Source organism: Pristis pectinata, chromosome 15 (genome assembly GCF_009764475.1).
Source record: "Pristis pectinata isolate sPriPec2 chromosome 15, sPriPec2.1.pri, whole genome shotgun sequence".
Taxonomy (NCBI): Eukaryota; Metazoa; Chordata; class Chondrichthyes; order Rhinopristiformes; family Pristidae; genus Pristis; species Pristis pectinata.
The window spans coordinates 16,695,262-16,714,856 of NC_067419.1; the positions used below are offsets into that span (position 1 = coordinate 16,695,262).

Below are 19,595 nucleotides of genomic sequence, written 5' to 3' on the forward strand. Positions count from 1 at the left end.
TCTCTTTCTTAGGAATTGCTCCGTTTTCCAAAACTCCATGATGCCATTGTGGAAGTTGTGACATCATTGTTGCGCAGGAGATTGCCTGTTACCAATGATATGGTAAGTTGTAAAGACTCAATATATGTTCTTCTTCATGATTCTGATCAATTTTTTAATTGCAAATTCTCTCATGCTGATTGGAAAAAAGAATTAACGATGTTAACATTTGGTCTATGAAATTGTATCCCATGTTTAAAGTCTGAATTTGTAGTAAAACCTTGAACAATAAAGGGAGATTCAATGCAGTGATTTGAGGTAACTAAATATCTGCAAAATTGTCTGGCCTAGAGTTGTTGTGGTAGCACAATGTTTTGGTGCATTGGAATGCAATGAGGTAGTTTTACCCAGAGCCAGAATTGGTGTCCTTGGCAGACCCATACATCAGGAAAAGGGCAAAATATAAGGCAGTAACTGTGGGAACTTGTGGTGCTAGGTCCCACATACATTCCAGGAATTTTTCCTTCATAGTATTGTTACTAAGTAGGCCAGCCTATATGATGACTACAGATATCCTCTTATTGCATGTATCTCTAATTTCCCTTTGAATGCCACTTCTACATCAACACTACTATTTGGGGATCTGTCCCATTAATGTCTCTTGCCCTTTGGTAATTTGCTCTCCTTGTACAGATTCCACATCATCTGTGCTAATATCTTAAAGGCGAGCAAGATTGAGGGAGGGAATTTCAGGGAGACTCCTTCAGCTGAAGACGTGGTCAGGGTTGAATAAGAGAACAGAACTGGAGAAGCTTGGAGATAGCAGAGAGGGGTTCTGAACTGATTGGGAAAACAAGGATAATAGCTTCAGAATTGTGGCATCACACACTGGGAACTAATGTACATCAGCATCCATGGGTGTTGGACGACCAGGGTTTGGTGCAATATAAGATTTGGAGTTATTGAGATGACAATGTTAGTCTATATGGTACAAACTTGCTGGAAGAGTAGCATTGATAATGCTCTGGGCTGCTTTGTGCTGTACTGGGCTCACTGTCTGGAATTAATGCCTACAACTGCAGGGGGAACCCAGTCCTGGAACACCTGACAGCCAGAAAATCTGGGGCTGACTTTTGCCACTGTGAAGTTTAAGGTTTTTATTATAATAATTCACCAAAGCAAAAATATACATGAAATTATAGAGGTCATGGATCCTGTGCCAGGTCTGACTGGTGCAGGATCTAAGTAGTGACTTTTCTCCCCCCTCCCTCGGTGTAATTCTGGGGAATTGTAGACGTGGAGCTTCATCATTGGACACCACGAGAACTCCAGTGGTGGGCAAACGGATTTGGCCTTTCACAGTGTGTGCGCAAAGATCTGGTCTTACAACTGTCTTCAAATGGCTGAATACCATCTCTGAATGAAGCTGCTGATAAATCTCAGCAGGATCCAGCCCAACATAATCACACCACTTGTAAACGTGTAAAATTCTGGAATGTTTCTGATATAATTGGGCAAGTGGGTATTGAAGCCTAGAGGACACAAATCATTAACGATTACTTTATGCCTGCATCTTTGAGTAATTAGATTTAATGGGCTGGGCTTGGTACAACTGGCTTATGCACTTCAGCTTTTGCTGTTTCAAGGACTTTTTTTAATCATTTCTAGGTCCACAATTTGGTAGCCATTGAGCTTGCATACATCAATACAAAGCACCCTGACTTTGCAGATGCCTGTGGAGTTTTGAATAGTAACATAGAGGTAAGGTTTGTAACATTTCTGATTACTAACTATTATTCATTACCTTCCAATCCTGAATAACAATCTGCTATATTGTTGACAATTGTGCTCATTTATTTACTGCGGATATTTGCAATATTTTATAGGTGGAACATAAAATTCAATTTTAAATTTCCAAAACTTAAATGACTAATGGGTAATTCACAGTGGTCAAGTATTTTATTTCTGTGGTAAAATTCAGGATATGTTTACATTGTCGCTCTTAGGGATGTGACAGCTTTATTTTGGATAGCTATACTATGCAACAGGCATTCATTAGGGAAAATGGGCCTGTTTAAGAATCTTTGATATTGGTCATTTTTATATGAAAATAAGTATCAGTGATTGGGTACAAGTTATAACTTTTATTAATGCAGTGTTCTGTCTCAAAACTGGTGTACCTCAAGTATTTGGTACTACTGATTAGAGCACTTTAGGATGCAGTAAGCAATCTAACTTGATGATATTTTCCTAAATAAATGCAAGAATGGGAGGCTTCCATAAGGGCAGATTGACTATTTGTACATCTTCACCCATTATAGCCTCTGTTCCTATGGAGATTTGACATTGCACCCAGAGAATTCCCCTTCCATCTGTCAACTCATCCCTCTATTTCATTTACCTTATCTCCTTGTCTTGCAATGTGTTGGCAGGAAAAGGCTGCAATGGTTAAGGGTAAGTATGTTTGTGAAGGGTTTGCGGAGAGGATCGCTGCAAGGAATCCATCTGCTAGGAAGGATGTGGAGATGGTGCAGAAGGGGCTTACCAGGATGCTGCCTGAATTAGCAGGCATGTGCTATCAGGAGAGGGTGGACAAACTTGGGTTGTTTTCTCTGGAGCAATGCAGGCTGAGGGGAGACCTGATAGAAGTTTATGAGAGGCATAGAGTGACAGCTGGTGTCTTTGTCCCAGATTTGAAATACCTAATACTAGAGGGCATGCATTTAAGGTGGGGGGGGGGGGGATAAGGAGGTGTGCGGGTGGTAGGTGCCTGGAATGTACTGGAATGGTGGTAGTGGAGGCCAACATTGAGGCATTTGAGAGGCTCTTGGATAGATAGGCACTTGAGGGATATGGACACTGCAGAGGCAGAAGGGATTAGTTTAGTTGCAGGTTTAATTAATTGTGGGCTAAAGGGCCTGTCCCTGTGCTGTTCTACATCTGTTGCAGTGGTGACAGATCAACAATGCACTGCTAGACAAGACACAAAGCTGGCTGCATTACTGAGGTCATGAAGTTTATTTTTTCCGCAGCAGTGTGACCACGTAGAGGGTATCTGGCATCTTTAGTTTGTCACTTCCTTTCTTCTTGCTTGGCCACAGCACTCAAGATTCCTGATGTTGCTATTCTAGGCAAGGTGAACAACCTGTTGATGTTTCTTGCCCTAAAGTAGCCAGTGATGGTTTGGCAGCTGTCATTCAGCAGTGAGTTGTGAATTTTTTTTTTTGGAAGAACAAACCCAAATAAATCTCAGATCAGCATCTTCCAGCAGTGCAGTAGTGATATGAAGTTGAACAATTGGAATAATATCCTTCTGAATCACTGCACAAACCTAGCTGGACCTTGCAGTCTGTTAAAAGAACCAAAATGACAAGGTGAGAATTCTGTACTCAGTTCTGTTGATTTGCTGAAGTAATATCATCCAAAAGCTTGAAAATCAAAACAGGAAGTGCACATCCACCTTTCATTGGAACCTCTATGCAAGCTCTAGGTTACTCCAATGCCAAGTGCTCAGTATAGGAACATGCTGCACATCTGTATCTCAATTCACATGTCAGTGGGTCCTGATAGGGAAACCGTTATAAATTATTAACATTTCAGCAATTACCATTTACATACTAAAGGTCTGTAAACCTCTCCCTTGTCGACTGATTTCAACCTCTCTAAGGAAAGTAACTTTCACAGTTAAAGGAGATGATTACAGAAATGGATAAGAGAAGGAAATATTTATTAAAGGCTCTTATCCAGAGATAACCACTGAGATATTGCCAGACACTGCTGGGAGATGAGCAAATCCAGGTCCAAGTATTTTTCTCAATGTATTGTAGTGTATTGAAGCACCATTGGAGGGCACCAGAGTTCCTCATTCCAGGATTGGGTTCCTCATTTGTTTGTGGCCAGATGCTTTTCTGCTGAACGGGGGATGATTCTAGGTTGCTGTCATGCACAGACTGGCTGCTACCTTGGTGTGACTAAGATCTAGGAGTAAATTGTTTGACTGCCTTGTCTTTGGTAGTGGATGCATTTCCCCAAGGATGCAAAAATAAAGCTTGGCTTGTAAATCTTGTTTGATTTTTTAAAAAAAAGTCTAACTTTTGTATTTACGGAAAGTGATTTCTGTTTTCTCAGGAGCAAAGGCGTAACCGATTAGCAAGGGAGCCACCCCCTGCTCTGCCTCGAGAAAAGGTGAGATTTGCTAGAAATTCAAGTTAGTGGTAAATGGTTCAACCTCAGCTCTGAAGGGCAAATTCCTCACCATTGGGGGGGGGGGGGGTGGTGGAGGTGAAAGGCAGCAAATCTGTATGAATTGTAAAGGGAAAAACAGCAGATCAGTCAATCAAGCCTTTTGGTTGGCATTGGTTTGAACAAGTGTTAATAAAGTCCTGCGATATGAATGTTGCCAGAAAATTGCAGGGAGTTAAGGAGGAGTGGGAACTTGAGGGGAAAAGCCCTGAATTATTTTGCTTTTGTGGTTTTTAATACAATAACCCTTGCTTTTAAAGGATTTTTGACATCTTGGGACTGTTGAATATCTTCCCAGCTATTGGCTTGCATGGTTGGCATGGGAACATTTATTGCTTATAAATAACTTTTTTTGCATTATCTATTCATGCTGTTTCTGTAAAGGGGATGCAGCTGTAAGAATGCCAAAAGTGCTTTATGAAGTAGGCATAAATGTTTGGATTCACAAATAAACTTTCTTACTCACTTTTCCTTCCATGCTGCAGCCTTCTAAAGTTTCCAGTGCTCTGTCGGCTCCTTCCCAGGAGTCTGCTGCTGCTCCTGCTTCTGCTGAGCTGGAGGGAAAGGTTGGTTGCCCATCTGCTGCGTGCAATCCATGCCAAATCATTTGCTGACTGTAGCTCCAAATTGTCCAATGTTTTAAAAATGCATTTTGCAACTTCTTACAGTCTTATGAAAGGAACTGACCTCTTGCAGGTATATAAGGCCACCTCTCTCTGCCTGGCTATGTCAATAAATAATGTAATGCTGGTGATGGACACAGAACAGCGCAGGAACAGGCCCTTCAGCTCACACTGTCTCTGCTGACCACAATGCCAAATTAAACTAAACCAATCTACTGGCACATGATCTGTATCCCTCCATTCCCTGCCTCTTAAACACCACTATTGTGTCTGCTTCGACCATCACCCCTAGCAGCACATTCCAGGCACCTAACACTCTATATGTAAAACAAAAGCTTCCCCACACTTTAAACTTACCCCACTCTCAGTTTAAAGCCACGTCCTCTAGTATTTGACATTTCCACCCTGGGAGAAAGACACTATCTACCCTTTCTATGCCCCTCATAGTTTTATAAACCTCTGTCAGATCTCCCTTTGGCATCTGCTCCAGAGGAAACAATCCAAGTTTATCCAACTCTCCTTGTAGCTAATATTCTCTAATCTAGGCAACGTCCGCAAACTTCCACATCCTAAAACTCTAATCCAGGCTTTCTTATCCATGTTTTGTAGTTGTAAGTGCAGTGTAAACTGAGCCACTTTCAGAAATAATTTAAGGGGCCAATGTTAAAGACAATGTGTTTAGTACTGCCTTTGTTACTGGTGTCTTCTGCTACTCCATCTCAGCCTTTAAGTAAAGAAGTTCAAATACAGAATGGGAATCAGGATGGAGCATCAGCTGGAAACTGGAGAGGAATGTTGAAAACATCATCCACATCAAAGCCAGATGAAGGATCATCTGAAGAAAAACCAAAGCAGCTTGCTGCTGGCAGTCCGCACAGGGGACCATCTGTAAACTTCCTCGATGTGGTAGGCTGCAAGTCTGTTCTCAGTTGTTCTGTCTTCCTTGGATAGCAGGGCTGTTGGAAAATATCAACGGTTGTGGCAATGCCCTAGTACAATAGGTTCAACATACCTTTTACTTTCTAAACACTGCTGCTTTCCCTTATCAATTTCTTTAAAATTTTGTCTGTTATCATTCGTTCTTCCCCTTGTGTACTGACCTCGTTCTGTGGGAGAATTATAGAAACATAGAAAACCTACAGCACAATTCAGGCCCTTTGGCCCACAAAGCTGTGCCAAACATGTCTCTACCTTTAGAAATTACTAGGCTTACCCTAATTACTAATTATGAAAAAATTAGTTTTGGCACAAGTATTTCTCTGAAAGGTGCAGAAAAGTCATCTGTAGGGAAAAAAAAACAAGGATAAAAATGACTTCTTAATCCTGGATTTTTATTGTAAAATCAAACCAAAATATCTCAAGTTTCACTGTTTTGTTTCCCTTCCTGTTCCTTATATTTTAACCATTTTCTCCATCAGAACTCTACCATAAGCATGCAGGTTCTTTTGTGTCTCATGCAGTATCACATGCAGTTATTAAAATGGATGTTATTTTTGTAGCGTGTTCCTGTTTCACGTAAGCTTTCAGCACGGGAGCAGCGAGATTGTGAAGTGATTGAACGACTAATTAAATCCTACTTTTTGATTGTGAGAAAAAATATCCAGGACAGGTAAGTGCTCCTACCTATTGTTCAACACTAACATTGCTTTAAAATGCATTTTACTATAAATTAGAACACGAAAGTCGAGGGGAATGAAAGTGATGTTGAGGCCAAGACTGGTCTTCTCCTGCTTATGTTCTTGGTTCACGTAACACAAGCTGGGGCAGGGATCTTGATGAGCGACAGCAGGCCCAAAGGCCTACTCCAGCTTTTAATTATATTTTTATTATTATGTTGCAAGGAGTGAAAATAGTTTTTGAATCCTTTTATATTGCTTGCAAAAGCAGATTACAACAGTGGGTAATATATTGCAATAGTAAGCTAACCTTGAATAATGGTGCTTTGGACTTAGTTTCCACAGCTGCTGATCAGCCTCTGGTACTTCAGAGGTCATCATTCTTCCAGTCGTACAGCACGGAAACAGGCCCACGCCGACCAAGATTTCCATCTAAACTAGTCCCATATTCCTCTAAACCTATCCATGTACCTGCTTCAACCACTTCCTCTGGCAGCTCATTCCATATGTGGACTACACTCTGGGTTTAAAAATTTGCCCCTCAGCTTCCTATTAAATCTCTCCCCTCTCACGTTAAACCTATGCCCTCTAGTTCTTGATTTCTCAACCCTGGTGAAAAAGACTGCACATTCACCTTATCTACACCCCTCATGATTTTATACACCTCTTATAATATTCTTCTACATGCCAATGAATAGAGTCCCAGCCTCTCTCCATAACTTGAGGCCCAACAACATCCTTGTAAAGCTCCTCTGCACATTTTGCAGCTCAATGCATCTTTCCTATAGCAAGGTGACCAAAATGGAACACAATATTCCAAAAGCCGCCTTCACCACCCTATCTGTGATGTCTCTATTCTACAACACTCCCCAGGGCCCTACTGTTCACTGCAAGTCCTACCCTGATTTTGTCTTCCCGAAATGCAACACCTCACAATTACCTGAATTAAACTTAATTTGCCATTCCTTGGCCCACTTACCCAGCTGATTAAGATTCCTCTAATTCCTGGAAACAAATGTCACTGTTATGACACCACCTATTTTAGTGTTGTCATCACAAAATCCTGGACAGGTTTAGTACATGACCTAATATTCAGGAATGTTCACACTCTCCCCACAAATGCTGCATGACTTCTTGAGTGTTTCCAGCAATTTCTGTTCCTATTTTAGTTTTATAATGACCTAATTACACCACTGCTTTTTGAAACCTTTTCAGTTTTGGCTGTTATGATGTAATGGGGATTACCCTTTGGACTTCTGCCATTCAACATTTGTATGTCTATCCATAACTGGCTTTTTTAAAAAAAAAGCCAGTTAAGATGCTCAGTTACTGAAATGCAGCTCAGAAATACAAGGGGCTGTGGGTTCAAATGCAACCCATCAAACTAATTGGAGCTACTCCGTGCTGAAATTAGCTTGACAATGTTTGAAGATGGAGTGGAAAATTTTATTTCTCAGCACTGGCTTGGTTCATCCAAAATGAGTAAAGGAAATTAATAATTTGAAAGATCACTTGGATGCACAAAGAGAAACCAGTTTTCAGCAAGGCATTTCTATTATGAACGTGTAGTATAAGGTGGCCTCCTATAACTTGGAATTGGATGAAATTAAACATTTTGAAAATTAATAACATTTTAAGAATTGTGGACGTTTTCCAGCTGCAGTGTCAGATTTACAATTAAAACTATAATCCTCATTAACTAGATAATTGAGCATTTCTCGGTTGATTTTGTTCTCATTTGCCTGTAATTTGTCAACAAAACTAACGTGTTCTTCTACTACTATTAGTGTGCCAAAGGCTGTGATGAATTTCCTAGTCAATTATGTGAAGGACAATCTCCAAAGTGAACTTGTTGGTCAACTGTATAAGTCAATGCTGTTAGAAGACCTCCTCACTGAATCAGAGGATATGGCCCAGCGCAGGAAGGAAGCTGCAGACATGCTTAAGGTATTAACTGTTAAGAAAGGATCTTTCATAACCCCCTTTTCATAGAATTCCATTGCTTATTTATGAACTATGGCTGGATGACACAGCCTGTTCGTCTCGAAGTTCTTAAATAAGAAAAGGAAATGTCTGATTTCTCCATTGTTTTTTGACCGGCTGGAATCAAACTTGCTGAAGAGAACCATGTGCATGAGCCAATGTCTTATCATTTCTATATTTTCAGACTGGATTTTTTAATCCTTGTACAGTACTTACTATTTTATTGGTGAATTCTTGTGCCTAACTAGTTAAGGAATGTAAAACACTTATTTAAAAATTACTGGTCACAAATACTCCAGAGATGTGTCAAAACTGACTGTGCTGCTTCTTCCCACACAGGCCTTGCAACGAGCCAGTCAGGTTATTGCAGAAATACGAGAAACACATCTGTGGTGAAACCTGTAGCCATACATCCTAAAATTTCCCTAAGAAGACACAGCAATTACTTGAATGTCGCTGAATTGAAAAATGCACTGTTTATTTGCTTAACGTGTTTAAAAATATATATTTATGAACTGTTGGCTCTGGTACTGAAGCAACTATAGAAACCAATGTCATAAAATTTACGTCTTTTGTAGTTGTTCCTATTGTGTAATATCAGCTCATAGTTTTGTGGTGATAGAAAACACATTGTAAGTTTAACTTGGAAAATAGAAGCCTTTGGAATCTTGTGCCTCCATTCCTCTCTAATGTTTGCTTGTTATGTAGGTGATGATATCCTATTAAGTTTTGTACCGTCCTAAAATACTTAAAACTATTCTTTTGTTCTGCCATTTTTGCCTGTGAAACACTTGAAATCACCTTGAGAATGGTCTGCTTAGTGATTGAAATGTTTTTTTAAACTTTCACTCCAGTTATTCCTGTTGTTCAGAGCAAAGGACCAACTTTATGAAAATTTCTTCCTGGTTTACAAACCTGCAGACCTAAAATTCTAACAACTTTCCTGTTACACTTTGAAATGGAGTCTCTGGAACGAGAACTGATGCTGGGACCAGGCAGTAAGCAAGCAGACTATCAGAGCAGGAGTTGGAGGGAGCGAGCAGCAGAGAAGACCAGGGCGTAGGGAGCAGGAAACCAAGCAGGCCAGTTGTAAGTTAGGTAGGAACTCTCCCTTTGTTACTGTATTTTTGCTGGGATGGGATTGAAGACTGAATCGGGTGACAGTTATGTCTTGGAAAAAATGTCTTGAGTACATTGAGTAGTGGAATATGCAAACAACAGTCATGACACTGATTGAGATAATAACTTAATACATACTTGCTCTAATGAGAATATTTGCTTAAATTAATTATACAATAAAATTAATTGTATTCTGCTCCTCAATCAAGCCAGATGCAACTGTTGACTTTTATTTGTAGCGGGTTTACTATTGTCGAGTTTCTGTTTTTGGGGGGATGTAAAGTAAATTTGTTGATACAGAAAGACATTAGGTATCTCACTGAAGTCATCAAGGTCATAAAAGTCACTTAGCACAATACATCTTACACTAATGTAATTTTTCCATTTGTTTTGTAATTTAACATTCAACACAGACCAGATCCGATGTACTATCAGGAAAAAAAAATCCTTTGAATTCAGGGGAAGTTATCAATCATTCATCTGCTCAAAATGAATAAAGTAAAAAATGTTAATACAGATATCAAGAGTCATGAATCAACCAACATTGCTTCTAGGCTCCAGAGATGTGCAGCTACTTGTTCCTAACAGCTTTTTGATTAGTAGTATCTCAAGCACCTTCAATACCTTTTTTATGAGCACCCAACACCTGATCTTAGCTGCTCTTTGTATTACTGGCATAGGAGCAAGCAATCCATTAATAATACACAGAATAACGGTTTACAATATAGCCGGTTTGTAAGAAGCTGATGGTTGGAGGCTGAGAAATTGGTGCAAACATCACAATAAGTGAACTAGAATACATTCAGGATTATGAAAGTTGATGCCATTTAATCTTAGTGCAAAGGACTGAAAAGTAATAAGGCTAAGCATGGTATTTGTACTATGAAAAAAATGGAGGGGTTTGACCGTAATTGTCTGCTCCAATGCAAACAACTCCAAGCTCTGTTAGATAAGCTAAGAAAGATTCAAATCTGAAAAAGAACAAATTTTTTTAAAAACCATTGGTCAACTTAAAGTTACAGTTGTCTGGAAACTGTCTCTGGATTGTGGGTTAAAGGATCAGATAAAATTAATGCTATTGTCTTATGTTGTGATTTATACATTATAAGGTAGAGTCATTTAATGACACTTGAATTAGTGAACTTTATTGTAATAATCACTAATTCAATGTAATCAGATGTCAGACAGACAAAAAATAATTTTAGTAGAGACCTAGATTTAAAACTACAAATAATACTGAATTAAAATAATCATTGTTGGGGGAATCAAATTCAGAAGCACTGTCTTCTCCACCTACTTACAGGGAAAATAAAAGTATCTATTCTTTAGCAGAGAGCTTTTCTCTGAAACATCACTGTCCTTTTATAATTAATTAAGAAGTTAGTAAACTATATCAAATTGTGGTGCTATCTTTACCAATAAAACCAATGAAAACTGAAACACTCCACTGGTAATGATGAACACAGTGGGTATGGTAGAAACCATCTGCACCAAGATTGACATTTCATCCATTGTCATTTGTACTAAATGCCTCAAGTTCAGCTCCTTTGATTTCAATGTAACTGAACTGTGGAGAGGGATTAGAAATCTAAATACAGTGCAACCTGGACATAATATGGGGGTCAAGGGACAATGTTAACATCCACATTATAAGCTACCCATCATTACAAGTGAAAGTAACATTTATCCAAGTGACATCTTGCCAGGCATAATACCTTTTATATCACGGTTTCATATAAACATGAGGTACATTACCTCTACCTCTAGGTTGCACTGCTTATGCAAATTTAGCACAAGCAACTGAGAAGAAATTTCCCACCTCAGTGACTGGAAGATGCAATTGGTTATTTTACAGTAGTTCTGTAGTTTCTTTTTTGCTTAAGAAGAGAGAATTATTGAAGTCCAAGTGGAAGAAAATAATACTTCGAAGCATACTTCTTCCCTTTACAGTAGATATTTAAGAAGAAATAAACAATAATAAGAAAAAAAACTTTGCAACTGATTTTTGACCTGATGTCTACACTAGATCTTTTCAGCATAGTTGTCTGGATAATCAACAGTGCTGAGCTTAACTGGTGACTGAAACCAATTGTATCAGCACATACAAGGAATTGAAGCTGGGATCTTCCCATGCTTGTGGTCGGTCAGCTATTTACTGATTACATTCAGCCAATCGTGTTTAACACCAAGATTGAAGTAACAAGGTTGGGTGTCCATGAAGGTAATGCATAGCTATTAATATTTGTATGAATAGTATTTGAATGAATTTAGTTCTGCTCTTCAGTTAACTAGATAATTGTGTTCATAATGGAACTGTAACATCTTCATGACTCTAATGTCTGCCCTTAAGCTTATCTGCTTTTAGGTTTTTGATGGGATAGAGGAGAAAGTTTCTTGTTAACTTGCATCAAGATTTGCATTGGCTCGAATGAGTCTTACTACTTTAACCTGTATGTGATACTGTGAAGCATTGCAGAAGATTGTTAACAATGAAAAAATCTCATAATTAACAAATTTCAAATGTTGATGTGTGTTTGAAATGTGTAGAGCATTGATGCTTTTTGAAGTTTGTACATGTTACCATTTATACTTTGAATGGTATATGTACCTCACAACCACAGCTATGTTCAATCAGTAATTTAATTATAATCTTTAAAGGTTTTTCATTAAGGCACATGAACTAAATAAATGTAAAATGCTATTAGTACAGCTCAGCACACATTGAGAATGTTTTGTACATCAGCCACACAAGGTCCATGACGACATTTGCCTTGCACTGCACGTCTCAAGCCAATGCACAATACACAACTGACTACAACCTAGTGAAACTTCTGTCAAAATCCTCAGTATGATTAAACTTATTTCAGTGAATAGGAGTTTCAGCCTAGGTATCACAGGCAGGGTAAAGGACCCTGGTGCAGAAAGGTACAAGTGCAACAACTCAAAGTTTTCAGAGACAGCGTAGCTGTGTTTCACTGATTTGTATGACATGCTAATGGGGTGACATTCAGCTTTACTTTTGTTCACACTGCAATGATGACGGTCATAGTAACCCAACATCCTGGCCTTGAGGTCATGCCAAGCAGCCGCTGCTAATCTCAGCCATATATCACAGCTTACTGTTTATGACAGCATTAGAGGTCACCTGGTTCTCTGTACGCCTGTATGGAGGGACAACTCTGTACTCTTTAATTCTGACAAGGGTAAGGTGGTATTCAATGCTCTGAGATTTGCCAGCAATAGCAGCTTACAAGGTTGGGGCTGCCATTGCCTGTACACTCCTCAGAAAACTCAGGGGCTCATAATGCATAGAATAGGCTTCTGTTCCCTTAATGGACAGCTAGTTCAGAATAAGAATTTTCTTCCAGAGATCGTCTTGTATCAGCTGCACTGACGCAGTCATCAAGTGCTGCTGCCCCGCAGCAGTAGGGACCTGCGTTTGATCATAGCTTTCTCCCACATCCCAAATACATCCCCAAAGTTTAATTGCCTCCTGTAAGTAGCACAAGAATAGCTATAGGCAAGTATCAAAAGAATCAAAGGAAAGTTACTGGGCATTTGAGAGAGAAAATAAGTTAAAAGAAAGTAAGGAGAGAAAAGGACCGAGGGGATTACTCTGCTAGGAGCCTGACAGATTGAAGGCCTCCAGTGTTATAAGTTTGTTACACTGGAGCTCAAACATTGCCTCCATTCTTAGAATCCATATTGATAGTCATTGTTGGGGGACAGGGCTGACTTCGGGGTGGATTTGGAGAACTACTGGGGTAGAGAAAATTCATTTGTGATATGGATGGTACAAAAGTGGAAGGGGTGTTGCACTGCTGATCAGGGACAGCATTGCGGCAATACTCAGGGAGGATATGCTGGAGGGATTGGCCTAATGAACAATGGGCAATCACTTAGGAATTATACTACAGGCCTCCCAATAGTCTGGGGGAGTTAGAAGAACACGTAGGCAAATTGTAGTTGGTTGTCAAATGTATAGGGTTGTAGTTATGGGGCAGGGTAACTTTCCCAATAGTGACTGGGATTGGCTTAGTCCAAGGAGCATAAATGGGATGGAATTTGTAAAATGCAACCAAGATGCTTTTTTTAAATACGCAGTACGTAAAGAACCCTCCAAGGGAAAGTCTGTACTCAACCTTGTCTCAGGGAATGTGGATGGGCACGTGATGGAAGTGTCTATGGAGTAACGCTTTGGGAACAGTTACCATGATTCAGTAAGTTTCAAGGTAGTCATGGAAGAAGACAAGGTTGGTCCTAGCGTTAGGGTCTTAAATTGGGAGTGGGCCAACTTTAATAGTATAAGACAGGACCTGGTGAACGGAGATTGGGTGCAGCTGCTGGAGGGAAAAGAGAGCATCCGATAAATGGGAGGCGTTTAAAAGTGAGACCGAGTTCATACGCAGCGTGTTCCTTTAGGGTAAGAGGCAAAGATGGTAAGATTAGGGAACCTTAGCCAACAAAGGAAATCGAAGGTTTCCTCAGGAAAAACATATGTCAGGTATCAACTGAGCCCTTTGAAGTTTATAGGGGATAGAGTAGGAAACAAAGTATGGGGACATGTAATGGCCTTGGCAAGCAGGATTAAGGAGAATTACAGAACTTTTTCTAAGTATATTAGAAGCAAGTGGGTAGTCAGGGATAGAGGTGGTGCCCTCAGGGACCAATGAGGAAATTTGTGTGGAGCCAGGAGATACAAGTGGGGTCCTAAATGAATAATTCTCATCAGTATCCACCAGGGAGTGGAGCTGGAGAGTTAGGGGAAAGGATGCTGATATTCTGGAACATGTCTGTATCAGGGAGGAGGAAGTGATAAAGACACTGGCTTACATTAGGGTGAATAAACCCCCAGGGCCTGAAGAGCTCCGTTTCAGGATACAATGGGAAGCAAGGGAGGAGATTGCTGGGGTTCTGACAGAGATTTTTGTATCTTCGTTAGCCTCAGGTAATGTACCAGAAAACTGGAATATAGCAAATGTCATTCCCTTGTTCAAAAAAGACAGTAGGGGTAGGCAGGAACCTACAGGCCAGTGAGGATTTCGCATGGTTTTGGGCAGGGAAGTGTTGTCTCACAAATCTGAATGAGTTTTTGTAAGCAGGTAACTAAGAAATTGATGAAGGCAGGGCAGTAGACATGATAGACCTGGACTTCACCGAGGCTTTTGGCAAGATTCTGCATGGTAGGCTGATCCAAAAGGTTAAAACATATGATTCAAGATGTGTTGGCAAACTGGAACCAAAATTGGCTTGGTGATAGGAGGCAGAGGGTAGTGATGGACAGTTGTTTTTCTGACTAGAAGTCTGTAACCAGTGGTGTACAAGGATTGGTGCTGGGACCTTTGTTGTTTGTCATGTTATATAAAAATAACTAGTTATTGGTCTGATTGGTAAGTTTGCTGACAACACAAAAGTTGGTCGTTGTAGCAGTGAAGTAGGTATTCTAAGGATACAGAGGGATGTAAATCAGCTGGAAAGTTTGGTGGAACAGTGGCAGAGGGACTTCAATCAGAACAAATGAGGTAATGCATTTTGGTCATCAAATACTGGCAGTACATATACAGTAAATGGAAGGGGCCCAAGGAGTGTTGATGTACAGAGAGACCCAAGGGTGCAAGTTCACAGCTCCCCGAAAACAGTGACACAGGTGGATAGGGTAGTGAAGGAGGCATTTGGCATGCTTGCCTTCATAGGCTGAGGCATGAAGAGTTGGGATGCCGTGTTGCAACTGTACAAAACACTGGTTAGGTCACACTTGGAGTGTTGTGTACAGTTCTGGTCGCCACACCCCAGGAAAGATGTGGTAACATTATAAAGAGTGAACAAGAGATTCACCAGAATGTCGCTTGAAACAGGGCTTTTGGTGCAAAGAGAGATTGGAGAAGATGGGTTTGTTTTCAATGGAGTGTCAGAGGCTGATGGGTAAACCTTACAGAGATTATGAGGGGCACAGATAGAGTCTTTCTCCCGGTGTAGGGAAATCTAAAACTGGATTAAATATCTATTTCCTAAGGGATGGTGAGGCAAGTTTCAGGGAAACGCCAGGGCCAGCCGCCGCTGATGGCTACGGCGGCTGGCCGCCGACAGAGCCTCCTCTTCGTTCAGGACAAGAAATCTGGACGGCGTTTCCTCGTTGATACTGGAGCGGAGGTCAGTATTTTGCCCCCGACAGGCCGCGACACTCGTGACAGACCACCAGGTCCTCTACTCAATGCCGCCAACGGTACAACGATACGGTCTTTCGGCACCCGTACCCTTCAATTACACTTTGGCAGCAGCCGTTTTACCTGGACCTTTACCCTTGCCACCGTCGCCCAAGCACTCCTAGGAGCCGATTTCCTTCGGGCCCACAACCTGTTAGTCGACCTGCGAAGGAAGCGGTCAGTTCACTCTCGCACTCTCCGGACCTATCCCCTGGGAGAAATCAGCCCACCAGCCCCACGCCTGGACTCCATTTCCCTTTCTAGCGACGATTTCGCCAAGCTCTTAGCCGAATTCCCATCGATTTTGGCACCTTCGTTTACAAATTCTAGGCCCACACATGGGGTACGACACCACATCATTACCACAGAGCCACCCCTTCATGCCCGAGCACGGCGATTACCTCCAGACAAGCTCCGCCTGGCAAAGGAAGAGTTCCGTCACATGGAGGAGCTGGGGATTGTTCGCAGGTCAGACAGCCCCTGGGCCTCCCCCCTGCACATGGTCCCCAAGGCCACCGGAGGGTGGAGGCCCTGCGGCGACTACCGCAGGCTGAATGACGCCACCACCCCGGACCGCTATCCCATCCCTCACATCCAGGACTTCGCAGCGAACTTACACGGGGCCCGCATCTTTTCCAAAGTGGACCTCGTTAGGGGATACCACCAAATCCCGGTCCATCCGGATGACGTCCCCAAAACTGCCATTATCACCCCATTCGGCCTGTTCAAATTCCTTCGGATGCCGTTCGGCCTTAAGAACGCCGCGCAGACCTTCCAGCGGCTGATGGACGCGGTAGGCCGAGCCCTGGACTTCGTGTTCATTTACTTGGACGACATACTGATCGCCAGCCGTAACCGCCAGGAACGCCTTTCCCACCTCCACCAGCTGTATTCCCGCCTCCGCGATTTCGGCCTCACGATCAACCCGTCCAAGTGCCAATTTGGACTTGACTCATCGATTTCCTCGGCCACAGAATCACCAGCGATGGGGCAACACCCCTACCCGCCAAGGTGGATGCTATCCGCCATTTTGCCCGCCCCGACACAGTCAAAGGCCTACAGGAATTCCTGGGGATGGTCAACTTTTACCATCGTTTCATCCCTGCAGCAGCCCGTATCATGCGCCCTCTGTTCTCGCTGCTGGCTGGTAAGGGCAAGGACATCATCTGGACTGACGAGGCTGCGGCTGCTTTCGTTAAGGCCAAAGACGCCCTGGCAGACGCCACGATGCTGGTACACCGCAGGACTGACGTCCCGACTGCCCTCACGGTAGACGCATCCAACACCGCGGTGGGTGGGGTACTGGAACAGCTACTCGAAGGCCGCTGGCAACCCTTGGCATTTTTCAGCAAACACCTTAGACCGCCCGAACTGAAGTACAGCGCTTTTGATCGGGAACTTCTAGCGCTGTATCTGGCGGTCCGGCATTTCCGATACTTTCTGGAAGGCAGGCCTTTCACCGCTTTCACCAATCATAAGCCTCTGCCTTCTCCAAAGTCTCCGATCCCTGGTCAGCTCGTCAGCAGAGACAATTATCCTACATTTCTGAGTTCACAACTGACGTCCAACATGTCTCCGGAAAGGATTATGTTGTTGCTGATGCACTTTCCAGACCAACCATCCACAACCTATCCTTGGGTGTCGACTACACGGCCCTGGCTGACGCACAGCAAGCCGACAACGAACTGCCCAGCTACAGAACCGCAGTCTCGGGTCTACAGCTCCGAGATTTCTTGGTTGGTCCAGGTCAGCGGACCCTACTTTGCGACGTTGCGACTGGTCAGCCCCGCCCTATAGTCCCTGCAGCCTGGCGGAGACACGTTTTTGACTCGGTACATGGGTTGGCGCACCCGTCCATCAGATCAACTGTCCGACTGGTCGCCAGCAAGTTTGTCTGGCATGGCCTGCGCAAACAGGTCAGTGAGTGGGCCAGGACTTGTCCGCACTGCCAGACGTCAAAAATCCAGCGACACACCAAGGTCCCACCACAGCAGTTCGAGCCTACCCGTAGGAGGTTCGACCACATACACGTCGACCTCGTGGGCCCTCTGCCGGTTTCAAGAGGAGCCCAGTACCTCCTTACCATTGTGGACCAGTTCACAAGGTGGCCTGAGGCAACCCCCCCCCTGACTGACATCACAACTGATTCCTGCGCCCGGGCGCTGCTCACAACTTGGGTCTCACGTTTTGGCGTTCCGGCCCACATCACTTCAGACAGAGGCACCCAATTCACTTCCAGTCTCTGGGCTGCATTAGTGAACCTGCTCGGGACGCAGCTGCACACCACCACGGCCTACCATCCTCAATCAAACGGGCTGGTGGAACGTTTTCACCGCCATCTAAAATCGGCCTTGATGGCCCGCCTGAAGGGTCCTAACTGGGTTGACGAGCTGCCTTGGGTCCTGCTCGGCATACGCACTGCCCCCAAAGAAGACCTCCGCACTTCGTCAGCTGAGCTTGTATACGGGGCGCCACTAGTTGTCCCCGGGGATTTCATACCTGCCCTTCGGGACCAAGGGGAACAACCCCCAGCAGTCCTACAAAGACTGCGCGAGAAGCTTGGCGCCTTGGCCCCGATTCCCACCTCATGGCACGGTCAAGCCCCATCCTGCCAGCCCAAGGAACTACGGGACTGTAAGTTTGTTTTCGTTCGCAGGGGCACACCTCAGGCGCCATTGCAACGACCATATGAGGGACCGTTCCGAGTCATACGGAATAACGGATCCACTTTTATTTTGGACATTGGAGGCAGGGAACAGGTTTTCACGGCGGACCGCCTCAAACCGGCCCATTTGGATCCACAACAGCCTGTCGAGGTTGCCACGCCGCGACGCAGAGGCCGCCCCCCTAAGCGGCCGCTGGCACAGCCCACGGACCTTGGGGACTGTCTCGCCGGTTCTGGGGGGGGGTTGTGTGGCGACTCACCGTCTAGTCGGGCGAACTGGCTCGGCAGTCGGGTCGCGCGGCGTCGGAGCGACAAGGCCCAAGATGGCGGCGGGCCTCGTCTTTCCGAGCGACGGGGAGAACCCGCGCGCGGGAAAGTCCTGATGACGTAGGACTTACGTCATTGCCGGTTTTTTTGGGCGGGAGTTTTCTCCCTTAAAGGGCCCGCGCAAGGCGGGAAAATAAACCAGTTCTGTTCGGCAATCCTCCGAGTAGAGTTTTTTTTTATTCCGCGGTAGCAACTGCTACAATGGATCATATTTTAAAGCATTCTGAACTCTGCACACAATCCACTTCCCTTGCAAGAGCACTCTGCTGGCATTAACAATAATCAAAAGCTTTAACACTTTTACTGTTGATCCTCATTGGTCAAATGTTACCATTATAGTCAATGCAGCTGTGTGCACAAACATCTCAACACAGTTAGTTAGCAGGCAGAGGTTAGGGAGATGGATTGTTGAAGGGTTAACAGTTCAAGCCAATGTAATCTATTCTCTATCAATAGTTAGAAAACTCTCAGGAGTTTCAGTCTTAATTGACGAGACCAAGATGCACAATGGGCAGCTAATGAATAACTCTGATTCATCACTCTTCTTGGACCAATCAACTGTGATTACTATCTTCACGCTATCCTGCTCAAGAAATTGCTTCTAATGCCATCTCATCTGCTGTTACCACCTTGTGTCTGACAGAGATGAAGAGACTCCAGATTAAGGCAACATTAAGTGGATGTTGCACTTGCTCATATTCTCCACCCTCTCCTCCCCCTAAAGTCATTAAAAGTGATGCTCATACCAAGCAGGGGAGGAGAGTTGTGAGAGAAGTCAACTTCAACTCACACTGATTTAGTACCCAAATTACATAACAGGAATGGCATCAGTCATTCT

General features: G+C 43.2%; 1 protein-coding gene and 1 long non-coding RNA gene across 5 annotated transcripts in view; one reads left to right on the forward strand and one right to left on the reverse strand.

Annotated features, from left to right (window-relative positions):
* Window positions 1-9,114, forward strand: part of LOC127578243 (dynamin-1-like protein) — a 41,617-nt gene extending 32,503 nt beyond the window's left edge. For 2 of the 4 annotated variants that reach the window (XM_052030011.1, XM_052030012.1), the window contains 8 exons: window positions 13-102; window positions 1,648-1,740; window positions 4,108-4,164; window positions 4,707-4,787; window positions 5,568-5,750; window positions 6,344-6,453; window positions 8,248-8,407; window positions 8,783-9,114. In XM_052030011.1, coding sequence (XP_051885971.1) covers window positions 13-102; window positions 1,648-1,740; window positions 4,108-4,164; window positions 4,707-4,787; window positions 5,568-5,750; window positions 6,344-6,453; window positions 8,248-8,407; window positions 8,783-8,839 — 831 coding nt within the window. In that variant the 3' untranslated portion in view covers window positions 8,840-9,114. The remainder of the gene's footprint in view (window positions 1-12; window positions 103-1,647; window positions 1,741-4,107; window positions 4,165-4,706; window positions 4,788-5,567; window positions 5,751-6,343; window positions 6,454-8,247; window positions 8,408-8,782) is intronic. The other 2 variants (XM_052030013.1, XM_052030014.1) reach the window with 1 other exon arrangement.
* On the reverse strand, window positions 2,983-5,561 carry LOC127578244 (uncharacterized). Its single transcript, XR_007957500.1, has 2 exons — window positions 4,688-5,561; window positions 2,983-3,328 (listed from the first exon to the last, which is right to left on the reverse strand). It is a non-coding gene; the product is annotated as an uncharacterized LOC127578244 (long non-coding RNA).
* Window positions 9,115-19,595: the final 10,481 nt, after the last annotated feature.